At 42.7% G+C, this 13,594-nt stretch overlaps 1 protein-coding gene across 1 annotated transcript in view; it reads right to left on the bottom strand.

Annotated features, from left to right (window-relative positions):
- Positions 1-30: 30 nt before the first annotated feature.
- The window catches only part of LOC113675821 (uncharacterized), a 44,266-nt gene continuing 30,702 nt past the window's right edge, over positions 31-13,594 (bottom strand). The window contains exons 47-67 of the mRNA XM_089214440.1: positions 13,324-13,568; positions 12,753-12,938; positions 12,313-12,483; positions 12,015-12,185; positions 11,663-11,812; positions 10,933-11,502; positions 10,234-10,254; positions 9,971-10,117; positions 9,314-9,874; positions 7,651-9,153; positions 7,054-7,310; positions 6,702-6,875; positions 6,438-6,573; positions 5,981-6,136; positions 5,607-5,800; positions 4,501-4,999; positions 3,925-4,252; positions 3,501-3,688; positions 3,126-3,387; positions 2,643-3,004; positions 31-1,459 (exon numbers count right to left, since the gene is read on the bottom strand). Coding sequence (XP_089070566.1) covers positions 1,209-1,459; positions 2,643-3,004; positions 3,126-3,387; positions 3,501-3,688; positions 3,925-4,252; positions 4,501-4,999; positions 5,607-5,800; positions 5,981-6,136; positions 6,438-6,573; positions 6,702-6,875; positions 7,054-7,310; positions 7,651-9,153; positions 9,314-9,874; positions 9,971-10,117; positions 10,234-10,254; positions 10,933-11,502; positions 11,663-11,812; positions 12,015-12,185; positions 12,313-12,483; positions 12,753-12,938; positions 13,324-13,568 — 6,532 coding nt within the window. The 3' untranslated portion in view covers positions 31-1,208. The remainder of the gene's footprint in view (positions 1,460-2,642; positions 3,005-3,125; positions 3,388-3,500; positions 3,689-3,924; positions 4,253-4,500; positions 5,000-5,606; positions 5,801-5,980; positions 6,137-6,437; positions 6,574-6,701; positions 6,876-7,053; positions 7,311-7,650; positions 9,154-9,313; positions 9,875-9,970; positions 10,118-10,233; positions 10,255-10,932; positions 11,503-11,662; positions 11,813-12,014; positions 12,186-12,312; positions 12,484-12,752; positions 12,939-13,323; positions 13,569-13,594) is intronic.

Genomic DNA, 13,594 nt, shown 5'->3' with positions numbered 1-13,594 from the left:
AACCCCTAATAAAGTGAATAAACAGGGACCTAGAGTCGAACATTTATTTTCACATCAAAAAATAATCTATGATCTTTTACACCAGTGTCTTTTGAATAATTTTACAAAACAAGACATGAATTTCATAATTTGTGTTCAATTCTAACCGTCGTTACTGTATTTGTAATCTGTTATGACCAGAGATTTACACTGGACTAGGAGAGAAGGGTGATTTTTAAAATAAGAAGCTAATCAAGCGAAGATTGAGCGTTTTTTTCTGCAATATACAAGAAACTAAAACTTGCAACTAATTGGTATAATTACTCACTCCAGGGTATTCGATATATTTGCCATGGTTCATTTTTTATCATTATATTTCAGCCTACCACCGTGAAGCTTAACGAACTGTTGACTCGCTATTGCTTGTCTTTATAAATGTGAATGCCAGTTAAATGGTTTCCTTGGGTAGAGATTAATTCACTCTACCGATGACCATACCATCTTGACTCAGGATATCAATTTCTCAATCATGACCATTATCTACGCCAATCAGTTGCACAAATACTGACGTAAATAATGCGAAAAGAAAGGCCTTACTTGTCATACCCCTTTTAGGACTTTACATTTTAAAAGAAAACATTCCGATCCCATTTCAAACATTACGTTACTATGAAGTCCTGAGAGGAGAGTCCCTTTTCTTTAAGGCCGTGACAGAAAAGGCCCACGTCGTCCCTTTTAATGCTGCAGTAGTAATTTAAAGCCCTTGGACCGTACATGATTCGTCTTGAGGCCCTTTATATTTTAAACTGGAGTTTTTTCAGGCCCCTTAACATTAAGTATAGAAACACAATAGAATAAAATACAACTACAAAGCAGGAACCAAGGACTGCAGGATTATATCCTAAAAAGGAACATCGAAACCATGAGCGAGGCTGACAAACTTTCTCTCGCGCCTACATGCTGAGGATTAAACAGTGAAACTCTCTTTTGCCGCCACATTCTTATTGCAGCCACTTTAAAACGAAAAAACATCAGTAAATCATAGATTATTCAAAAACCCCATTACAAATATTCATCATTTTCAGATCAGAGAAGCTCCATTTTAAAGTTAAAACGAGGCACTCAACCCAATGTTCAGTTTTGTACATGATATAACAAATGTTGCCGTATCTATTTTCTTATCCTCCTTTTTTTTCTTTTAATCCTAAACAGTTATACTGCGCTGTTTTTCATTCGCTGAGATGTCGCTTTCTCTTTTTCTTCGTTGACTCACTTCGCTTCTTCTTCTTTGTCACATGACCTAACACTTCCAGTTCTGTCTCCTCAAGCCCAGGCCCCGAGCGGAAAAACTCCCTTTCGTGCGGGTAAGGGGCCTCGGACCTAACATGCACCTTCTGTGGCGAACTTACAACAGATTTTTTCTGTCCTTTTTCATCTTTTTTGGTACCAGGTGAAGGAATCGACTGACGAGCAACGGCATCTAAAGTAATATAAACAAAGTGAGACGTGTTATAAGAAAATGCCTTCAATTGAACAACTTTGATGCATTATCATCCACAACTATGTTAGGGACAACATCAAATGCTATAAAACTAAGGAAGACTGACGAAGATAGATAGAGGAATAAATAAAAGATTTACCCAACAAACCCTCAATAATGTCTTGCCACACGCCTTGACCCTAATAAGTTGCTATTAAGGCTTCAGTTTACCAACGTTGATAACATCATTAATCAAAATTATAACACAATTCTCGAACGTGATTGGTAATTACCAGCCCGATTTGAGCACTAATAGGACAGTGTACGCGTCATGTTTGTAATTGGACAGTATAATAGCTCAGTTTAAGGGACAGTTGACACGTCATGCCTGTGTAAGTGGACAGAACACGTCATGTGCGCGCGCTGTTGTCTCGCATTTCGCCGAGTTAAAGGTTGTTTTTTTTTGTTTGTTTTTTTGTGAAAACGTATAACCGATGTCTAGTTTCTTTCTCAAATTTCGTCATAGTTTTGATTAATTGGTAACATGACTTTGTGTCGTCCAATTCTGTCTGTAATCATACTCGTACTTAACAAATCGGACTCCCGCTTCGTGGTCGTCCGATTTGGTTAATCACTCTCATGATTACAGGCCGAATTGTACTCCACTCGGCCCGATTATCATTATTTATCATAACCGTTACAATTTCCTCAAATTTGTGCATTAGCTGCCATACTTTTCACTTAATATACTGCAGAGTTGTAATCGGACATTTGGTTGTAATCGTGGAACACCTCCTGTAATCGGACAGTTAAAGCAGCCAATCATACTAAGTCCACTCAGCTAAATCCACCAATCGCATAATTGATTGCAATTACCATAACACCAACTACTTACCCTACTACACTGGGGAATTTAAAAAATGGAGGAATTTTTTACTTTAGACAATGTGTTTTATCGGAAATATTCTCCTAAATGAATATGTACACTTTTTTCCGGAAATTGTAATGGTTATGATTAATTGGTAACAGGACTTTTTGTCGTCCATTTCTGCCAGTTGTCATACTCGCGATTGATAAATTGGAATTGAAAAGACCGAATTGGACTCCACTCGGTCCTATCAAGCCATTACGAATATTTGAGAGAGGAGATAGTACACATCCTTGCCAATGGAAGAGTACTCACCGGTAGTGGACGGGTCGGTACAGGCCGCTGGTTCCACAAACATCCTTTCTTTGATCGGTTGGCATCCCCCACACGACCCTCCACATTCACCGTATGCCATCGTTCCGTCTTCCGCCTTACGAACGCTTAGCAACCGCTGTGGTACTTTTGGTGTGCCCCAGGTCTCCCAATCTACATCTTTACGCATGCGTAATCCCGTGCCAGAGAGATCCACCTGAAATTTACCCTTTTGACATTTGGAGGCAGCTGAGAAGCAGTCTCCCGCGCGAGCAAATCGAACTGGGTTGCCCTCAGTCTTTGCAAACTGGAAGTCATCTCTGTGAACGAGACCCGTCGTGGGATCGACACGAATTTTGTTAAACCTGGCATTAAAAAAAAAAAAACCAAGAAAGTATCGCTTGCATCAGTTTCAGATCTCTCTCTCAGGTTTTCATGAATTTTCATGTTGGAAGTTTTAGGTCCTCAGTTATAAGCAAAACCCACCTTGTTGTTCCCCAGTAGTTCGCCGTCAGTTTGGGTTCAGGGTTGATAGAGCCAGAGCAGGATTCATAGTTGAGCAGCCTACCCCTGTAAAAACTAGCGAAGTTCCTATCGGGGCCAGCAGGCAGAGTAATGTACTCACGGGGGGAGGCTGTATCGAGGCCATGGCAGTACAAACGAATAGGATTACAAGAAGGAGTCATCTGTATGACGTATTCATCATCCTTGAACCCAGGCCACATTTTCTTGACCTCAGTACAGCTCCCTAGTTGAAAGCAATATATGGTAATGAAAATACTTCCCGAAAAATGTCCTGAAATTCAAAATTTTGCTGCACTGAAAATAGCATATTTTCCTGAATTAAAGAGTGTTACTTACGAGGAATCTGATATTGTAGACTTGGCCTTAGAATCGGTTTCTCAGAAAGTACCGATGGTGCATTAGGGCACTCCAAGGTGAAGCCGACGGATAACGAGTCCCTATTAATTCCTTCCTTGTGCAGGGCCTCAATCCAGTAATACTTGCCAGCCTCCAGTGGAATGTAACCAGACTGTTGGTAGGGATGTCTGGGAGAGGAGAGGTGAAAAGCATGAAAACTGAGTTTAATTCAAATTAAGATCGCGCGAAGTTACCAGACTATAATTATGTTCCCAAGGCTGCTGTTTAAAATCTGAGATCAGATAAATTGAAAATGGTTAAAGTTAAATTGAAAATAGCACAATGAGCGAAATTCTCTTTTAAGAAGAATAACCTGGTTGTTACCAAAAAATAGGGCTTATCCATTTTAAAACGTAAAACCTACTCTGCAAACTTGTTGTGCCCAGTTCCTCTAACCACGGCAAACAAATCTTTGTCTTTTTCCCTCGACGACCCACTAAAGAACAACTCAGCTTCATCGTTACCAGACAGAGAAAACGAGTAGGTTCCCGTATAGGGCGCCACGAAGTAGCCTCTAATTCGGGAACCGTAATCGTCGCCCTCGTTCTTAGGTGCGTCGAAGTCCTCAATGATGGAGGCCTCAGAGGGGTTGTTTGGATAGTCTTTCTGCGTGGCCAAGTCCGTTATAGTGGTGCCTTTAACTCCGCGCCAGACCTCCCGCTTCACGCCTGGGTACGGACCCACAAACTTGGCTATTATAGGAAGGAATCATAACAAAAGTAAGTGACACAACATGAACTTTGAGAAAGAAGGCACGTGACAATATTTGAGATTACTCCCAGTAGTTCCACACTGATGACGTAAAACCACGAGTGGTCTCCGTGATTAGCTGTCACAAAACTAGCCAATCGAGGAATTTTTTTCAGACCTGCAGTAGAACGTCTTCAATACGAATGTTCGTTCCTTATTTAGAATTTGTTTTAATTGACGATGAACTTACGTATTCTGTGAGTATCCTTGAGGGTCACGATTTGATCGTCTGGGAGAGCACAGGGGAAGATATAGAACTCATCCAGGGCACCCTTGAATTGGCGTCGAGGCCCCTCATCGTCGTAAAATGTCCCAATATACGCGGCCTTACTCCAATCTGTGTTCAAAGCTTCAGTCTCTTGTGCATCCGTCTGTTCATAGTTCTTAACAGCTCGTCCATTAATGTAAATTGCGGCCTGTTTGCTTTCAGGATTGTAAATTCCCGCCAAGTGAACCCATTTATTTTCTGGGATTCCCTCAATAGTAGTTCTCCCGTACACTGTCTTGTCCATATTCCGTTGGAAGAAGCGAACTTTACCCTTGTTTAAGATCTCAAAGTGGTACTGTCCCTGTTTCGAGGGGTCTGTTATTCCAGGTGCTTCCGTCACGAAGATCTCGTTTATGTTCGGCGCAGTCACGTTCTTAACCTTGACCCATGCTGATATAGTAACACCAAGAGTGGGCTTACCCTGTAGAAGTAAGTAAGTAAGTAAGTAAAGGCTTTATTTGAAGAGGGTTTGATTAAACAGAAGTAAAAAAGCACTAATAAACTAGTGGTCATCGTTTCACCATAAATTACTTAAAAGTCGGTGTTATAAAGTTTAAAAAAGTTATACATCACAAAGTTTAAAATGTAAAAACAAATATCCAGTCGACAATCAAAAGCACAACAAGCTTTTCCTTCATTGAAATTAAATAGTTAAAAAATCACATTTCAAGTGACGAGGGAGCTTTCTGATCATTTAAAAATGTCTCATAACTTATATATACTGTACTTGATACGAGCCCCTGATATTTTCTTCCTCGTACTTGACTCTATAGTGTTCCATTCCATAATTGTCTCACTTTAAAAGTTATCCTCCCTAAGTTTTGTTAAGTACTTTGGACAAATCAAAGTTAAGTTGAATACATTCCTATGATTTTATTGTATCAATATGATGCGTGATTTATAAGCTTGTCACGCTAGTCACGCTATACTCTTCATTTTAACCAAGTTTGACAGACGTATCCTCCACCAAATTTCAAGTTCAAGATTTTCTCTTCTGAGATATGTCGCAAATTCTCAAAGCACCCTACCTTGAAATTCATTCCATCCAACTGAATGAACCCGTCTGATAAGTCTACACCGTTGTCTTGGTTGTATCCCGGCTCAACAACCACACTCCCGCGGGACAGCCCGTTGTTGCCAGAGCCCGACTCGTCAAATACTTCACCCGCGCAAAACTTGTCGAAGTCGTAATACAACACGGGTTGACAATTGAATGGGTAAGCTAGAAGGAGAGGAAAGCAAATACAATTTTTATCACTCCAGAAGGAAAAAAAAAAAGAAAGCGTGCGAAATGACTGGGGTTATCAAAATTATAAGGACTAAGATGCTATTTTTTGCTAGATGCTATTTTGCAATGTTGCGTCACGGTTGACCACAACAGAAACTAAAAACGTCCACTCACGTGTTCTCTTGTACAAGTTATTCATGTGTGTTGCAGCTGCTGCGGGCTGGGCGGGAGCTTGGGTAGGAGAAGCAACTTTCTGTTGCACAGAGGGGACTGGGGAGGGAAATGGAGCTTGCGGTCCACTCTCGCTTGTGGACGGGAACCCTGCCGCCACTGAGGAAAGAATACAAGATAAATCGTTTAACGGTGCGAAAACGTAAGAACTGGTAGCACATATAAGTCTGAGTGACTCATGTTCGATAAGAACCAACACGCAAAACACTCGGAACTAACAGGGTTCGACGCAATCGCCAAGGATTCTTAAAAAAATCTCTTGTCTAGGATTTTCCTGTTTCATATTTTGAATATCAACTTGTATCTTGAAATTCCAGTGATCTCCTGAGTAAATTAAGGTAAAAATCCCAAGACCAGTTAAGGCAAAGTAATTTGAAAAAAAAAAATTGCACCATCTTACCGTTACAAATAATCTTGGTCACTTTCTCAGCTTCAGCTGGAGACTGGAGATCGTTAACCCGTACAGCATACTTAGGCTCCGTTGTCATTGTAGAAAGTTCTGATTCAGCGATGCTTGGGCTGCCTATAGCGATCACCTGAAATAAAAAAATAAAAAAAAACAAACAATGAAGATTACTGATTTCATGCTTGGAACACAGAAATGGTCAGTAAAAACTGTAGCAATGAAGTCATTTCCTCTTTACTCCTTTCCATGTTTCTTTACCTTTACACCACTGATTTCCAACTGCTTAGCGAAGGACTTTAGGCTCTTGGCGGCGTTAGTGTTGTGATCGTTTTGGGGTCCAAGCACCGTCACCACAAGGGCCTTGGGGAGATGGGTCCTCACACCGTTAGACTTTGTGAACACCTCGAATTTAGCCATTTCCAACAAAATGACCTGTAAATTGATCGCAAATCCTTATTTCAATAAAAAATGCTTTATGCCTAGAAAACAAACTTGAAAGACAGCATCCCAAATTAAAAAGGCATGCGATGACATAGAAAGGTATCCTTCACGTGTTTTAGAGTGGGCTCTCTTTGCTATTCACATCATCGAGGTAGCAACCTTGACTTACCAGATTTCTATTACCAGGATCACGTGGCAGGTCATCAAAAGCCTTATCAACCTCTCCTTTCACATTCCTTTCTCCAAGTTTCAAGTTGATTGAAGGTATAGTGGAATAAGCGACCAAGGCTGCATGGGTCCCGCTCTCCTGTACATTAAAACCATCAGCAACTTTCTTCATGAAGTCCTTCTGTTGAGTCCACTGGACAGGAGTAACGTCCGTGGATGAGTCCAAAGCAAACACGATATCCATAGCATATGGACAAACTGTTAGAAACAAAATAAAAATGCGATCTTAACATGGATTTGTTTCAGGAAGACCAACCACGTGACTACCATATGAGGTCTGCACAACACTTTAACCTCTGCTGGACCCTGAATGTAATCAAAGTCGCCAGCTGAGGCATATTTCACTAAGTGATTTTTTTCCACAGAGAAACATTCAGACTATGGCGTCTTTTAACCCATAGCTTGCATCTAAATTCTGGTAAACAGAGTACCCATTTTCTCGTCACTATTTAAGTAAAAGATGTGTTTAAGCTAAGTTTGTGAGGATACGATTATCCATCGAATATAACCCTTTGACACATGTGTATACATTACTTACCAAATGGCTGAGTGCTTGCAGGGCTCTGTGGGGTAACACCTTGGGCAGCGCTCTCAGCCGATTGCAAGGGCGCACTTGGCTGTGCAGGCGCAGGAGGAGATCCAGCTGTTAGTTGCGGTGCGGCAGGCGGAGCGGTAGGAGAAGCGATAGCAGGCACCGCTTGGACAGCAGAAACATTCTGAGCAGGTGCACTCGTGCCTTGCGCCGCTGGAGCCACAGTGCCATTGTATACCGGTGCTGCTGGAGCCTGGGCAGGTTGTGGTTGAGCCTGCGGGATTGTGGCGTTTGCTCCAGCTTCTGCCCCAACTTGAACAGGAGCTGCCGGAGCGCTCGGTAACTGAGGTACCGAAGTCGGTGTCAAAGATTCGTTTGTTGGTGGAAGAACGGAGGTGACATTCTGCAGAGGAACCGTAACGTTTGAATACGTAGGCTCAGGTTGTTGCGGATACACTGGCTGTGATGTCGTGACATTAGAATACACCCCCTGGGGAACACCCTGCGGGGACTGAGGGCCGACTTCAGGAGCACTTTCGTTACCGTTACCCTCTTGAGGCTGCTGAGGTGTTGCTGTAACGTTGGAATAAACTGGATGTTGCACTCCTGAAACTAGATTGACAGGTTGCTGAGGTGGTATAGCTTGACTCATCGTCGCTGGTTGTTGTGTAGGTGTAGCATTTGCGTAAACAGTTTGAGGGGGTGGCGCTGCTGCAGGAACCTGTCCGGCGGGTTGTTGAGGCGACGTTACGTTCGAGAAAACCGGCCCAGTCACGTTTGCAATCGGACTCGTTGGAAGCGGAGCGGATGTCACGCCTGTACTTGCAGCCTGGGCGGCAGAGGTAACCTGTTCAACAGGTTGTTGAACTGAGGTTTCATTTGAGTAAATCTGTTGAGCTGCAACTGTTCCCTGAGCAGCCGGTAACGGCGCTGACGTCGCACCAGCACTTGTAGCTTGTGAATCGGAAGTCACCTGTTCAACAGGTTGCTGAATTGCCGTGGCGTTAGAGACAATCGATTGAGTCACGTTTGTTGCCGAATTAGTTGATGGCGACGCTGCTGTTACACTATAACTTGCCGCTTGAGGAACAATACCAACCTGTTCAACAGGTTGCTGGGTCGATGCTACTTTTAATGGAACTGGTTGAGCTCCGCTTGTAGCCTGACTAGGTGATGGCGGGGCTGATGTGACACCCGCAAAAGCCACTTGTGGAACAGAGACCTGTTCAGCAGATTGCTGAGTTGACGCAGGGGCAGAGGTAACTTGCTGCTGTCCTGATGCCGCGTTCATGGAGAATCCTTTAGTTGGAGCATAACCCTGGCTTGTCTGTTGACCTTGCGTCGGAACAAAGCTATTCATGGTCTGTTGCTGACCGGATGGTACTGGCTTTGAGGTCACTCCTTGATATGTTGCTGGATAAGAACCGACGTGGAAGACTGGCACCCGGTGAAATGCGTGACCAGTGCGTTGTTTTTCGGTGACAATTTGATCAAGTAGGAAGTCTGGAGCTACAAAAACAACACACGAAAATATATGAATTTTACAAAATCCTTAAAATCCTTAACAGGAGGGATATCTTGCACACCTCTTATGAAACATTATACTACAATTGTGTATGAGCAATATATGAAAACTTGCGCACAACAACTTGAAGATTACATTTCTTACCTTTACACGCGCTTTTGACAACCTTCCCAGCTATTGTGATTAGATCGTTGTACGAATCCACAGAAAATGTGTGGTTTGCGTCTGCGATCTTTAACAACTCGTCACGCTGGACACCAGACCCCACTCCTATAGCTACTGGGGTCACACCACCAAACTTCAACCGGTGTACAATACCAGCAATCTTTGTGTTATCTATCTTATCAGACAGCAGCACCACAAGTGCCCTCGTAACCTGATCACGTGACCCTCCCGCGGGAGTAAACAGCTCGTAATTGGCTATTTCCAGAGCGTCATCTAATCTCGATCCTTGGTCGCTCTTAGCTTCCGGGTAAATGTTATCAATAGCGTTCAGCACGTCAGACTGGTAAAAGTAACGGTTGAATTTCATCTCCATGGTGGCCTGCGACGAGTAGGACAAGACGCCCACGTGGGTACCAGGGTAAGAAATGTTGAACGCGTTTGCCACGCCTTTGGCAAAGTTCTGCACCTCTCGCCATTCCGTGTCGTTTATTTTGGAGGAAACGGGGAGAACGAAAGCGAGGTCTGTTGCCAACTGGCAAGCTGAGATGAAAGAAAAGATTATAAAAATCAGTTCGCCATTACAGCCTAAGGCGGATTTGAGGAAAAATTATATCCAAAAGTGAGTGAAAAACTTACAAGGACAATCCTGAATCTTGCATTTTCGTGTCTCGGTACCAGTTCCTCTACAGTTCGCTCCGGTTAGACATTTCCGTGTTCTCAAACTGACACCTGTGCCACAAGTCTTCATACAAGGACTCCATTCAGTCCACGAGCCCCAACGAGCTGAAGCGGAAAAGAAGCACATCAACTTGATTATGATAAAGTGATTAGATTAAACCAGCAGCTTTGCAATCAAACCTCTGTATGCATCAGTCGACAAGATTAGATATAATACTTACGTGGAGGAGGAGGTGGCTTGGCTGAAATACAGAAAAAACAACAGAAAATCGTCATGTTAGTCCCCTTATGAAATTACCATTCCAATTTTATTGTTTCAAAATTAATCAGCTTTCAGTCGAAAATCATGGAATGTATCCACGCGCGAAACGATGCAAACCAACAGATCTTAAGGAGCGAATATCAATTGAATGTCGAAAGTAATCTGAAATGGTTTTTTTTTTAACTTTGCTTTGTAATTGGTTCAGAAGACATGTGCCATCCTCCTAACCAACCAGATGTAAAACTAAAAATTATTGCGACTTGGTCATTTGCCTTTTCCCGCACTTCAAGTAGTTTACTCGTTTTCACTCTGAAATCTCATTGACTACTGGAAATTTAATCATTTTGTTTCGATTGGTCGCTGGGTTTTTTTTTCTTATTGCTCACTTTGGTTTTGGTTTTCGACACTAAATTATAAACGGCCTTAATGTGTTGTAAAATTCAGATCATTGACGCTTTGTCAGTTGTCAGGGTTGAAAGAAAGAAACCAAACACAATCACATCATTCGTGCGAATTCTCAAACAAGGGGAGCCGTCAACACGTTGGGAACTCGCCGTTTATTTTTATGTCTCAGACTAGCTATAAATTCGCTCCGAAAAAGGGAAGTAAAATAACCCAAATGCTCACACAAACTCATTAACAATACAAAAACATTCACCTGTACAGACTGCGTCAGCCGCTGACTTAACGTAACCAATGATATCATCATATGACGCAACCAAAAATGCATGATCAGGATCAGACGCAAGCTGCCTCAGTTCGTACTGATCCACTTTGTCTCCCACCCCCAGAGCAACAATCGTGGCACCGTCCATATCCTTGAGTTCGCGTGCGCGTTGCTCGGCGCGCTTCGCCGTGGTGTCAGGCGCGTCTCCACCATCGGTAACAATAACAATCGCTTTGGGCGTAAAGTCACGTGCGCCCGTTTCAGCGGTTATCAATCGATCGCGTGATAATTTCAGGGCGCGGTCTGTACGCGTGTCACCACGTGGCTGAGACATCGATTGAAGGAAATCGTCCATGCTGTCGTAAATATTTTTGTCCTCGAATCTCAATTCGAGATGTGGTAACGTGGAGTAGGCTAGAATAGACACTTGAGTCTTGTTCGGGGCGAGGCGGAAACCACTGCTGACACCTTTGACGAAGTCTTTCGTTAATTTCCACTGAGAGTCATCCACTGTACCAGAGGCGTCCAGGACGAACGCAAGGTCTACAGCCTTGTGGCAAACTACAAAGACAAGTAAATATTTTTATTTTCCTTAATCACTCCTTCCCAACTGTTCCTTTCTTTGAGTTAATAATTGACGTGAAGGGTTGAGCATATGTGACGAGTAAGTTTAATTGTCATTTTGAAAACAAAAAGAACTCACAAATACTTTGTCACGCACCTGGACAATCCTGAACCTTACAGACTTCAATCTCGCGCGCGGAGCCCACGCACGTGGCTCCTCCTTGACATGTGCGTGTTCTGTCACGCCTTCCACCAGCACCACACGTCTTTGAACAAGCGCTCCAGGCGGACCATTCACTCCAGTAACCTACGGATTAGAAAGAACCATTTCTTAAACTCGATTCAAAAGTCGTCTGAACTATGTGCTTAATTTTGACGACTAATTTGTCAAAGATATCTTCTTTCAAAGCTAAGCTGAATAACCTTTCGTTAAAATTAACCCTCGTAGACACCGAAGTTCTAGCGACAGTTCTGAATCTGAAAAGTTAAAAACACAATAATGAAATTACCTGGGCAATCATCTTCTTCACAATTGTGAAATTCTCTGGCAGGTCCTTGACAGAATTTTCCGCCATACTCGGGTATGGGATCGTTACACTTGCGCATGCGCTCTTGCCGACCGTTGCCACAAGATACCGAGCAAGGACTCCATGAGCTCCAAGCGGACCAACGACCATTCACTAACAAAGAAAATTTCCTACTCAGTAGAAAACACTCAAACAATTTTTTCCGTTCATATGAGACAATGCTTCCTTTAATGACTCAAAACAACATACGAGAATCATAAATTCATGGAATTTCACTTACATGGGCATGGTGTCATGCGACACTCTGCTGTCTCATGACCCTCTCCTGCGCAAGGTTTCCCGCCATTAGAAGGAGCAGGGTTATCGCACGTGCGCGTCCTATGAACTGTGCCATGACCACACGTCGCTGAACAGGTGCTCCAGTTCCCCCATGCTCCCCAGTTACCATCAACTGCAGAAAGAAAACAAAAATAAATATCACGCTGAATTGTAAGCAACTTGGTGTGGGCTTTGTGTTGGAATTTCAGTTTACCAAGATAAAACACCTTGGCTAGCTAAGAGAATCATGAACATTGTAGAGTCGTTTTCACGATACATTTTTGTATATCCTTTCCATCACTTCCTTTTTGAGCGTGAGGTTCACCGACCATGATCAATCGACCTCTAATAGACTTCATATCTTTAGTTGTAGTAAATGTATAGAAAAGCCAGTAAGCGTACTTGCGCATGCTCTCTTCTCACAACTTTCTGCGTCTCTGTCCATTCCAATAAACGAACAGTCCATTCCTCCAAAAGCCGGAGGGGGACTGGTACAGTTCCTTGTTCGGAACCTCTCGCCAGTCCCACAATTGGAAGAACAGTCGCTCCATTCGCTCCATTCTGTGTAATTACCTTGAACAGCTTTGACTTCAAAGGAAAAGAAAATATCAGAACGTGAACAAGCTATCATGTTGGATAACTAGTTTTGGGATTTCATTGACTGACGAATTTAAAGTATAGCTATTAGAAATTGCTAAAAGCAAAGATTTGACACGCAAAACCTTGAGTTTCTCGAAAACCTGAGAAAATAAAGACCACCGCGGCGAGTTAAAAAAAAGGAGATAAGATTGTATTGATCAGTACCGTAGGAAATTGTACAAATATCTCGCCTTTAGAGGTAAGCTTCTTTAGGGACTTTTGAGACAAAAACATCGGAAAAATTATGAAATTAAGTACAAAAAGCTTCTTTAGTATATATTTGTGTCTTGAAATTCCTAAAGATTTTAATGACTTCCCCATCAAATTTACTCACCATCATCCAAAGAAAACACATAGTTGGAATTTTCCTGTCCGGCGCATTCCAAATTATTTCCCGTACACAGTTTCAACTCATTGTCAACACATCCTAACAGTGGTTTGGGCTGTGTTGGCGCCATGAACAACAGTTGTTCTCCTTCTTGGAAATAAGAGTCACCCGCTCGTTCACCGGACAAACATTCACCATAGTTTTGTAAACCAAATGTTCTGTATCCTTTTCTCTGAGTCTCACGGGCGCATCTGTGAAAGACAACATACACAACATC

Source organism: Pocillopora damicornis, chromosome 8, assembly GCF_964200805.1.
Source record: "Pocillopora damicornis chromosome 8, jaPocDami1.2, whole genome shotgun sequence".
In the NCBI taxonomy this organism is placed as follows: domain Eukaryota; kingdom Metazoa; phylum Cnidaria; class Anthozoa; order Scleractinia; family Pocilloporidae; genus Pocillopora; species Pocillopora damicornis.
Note: the sequence above shows the minus strand (reverse complement) of the source record. Positions and strands in the feature narration are given on the sequence as shown.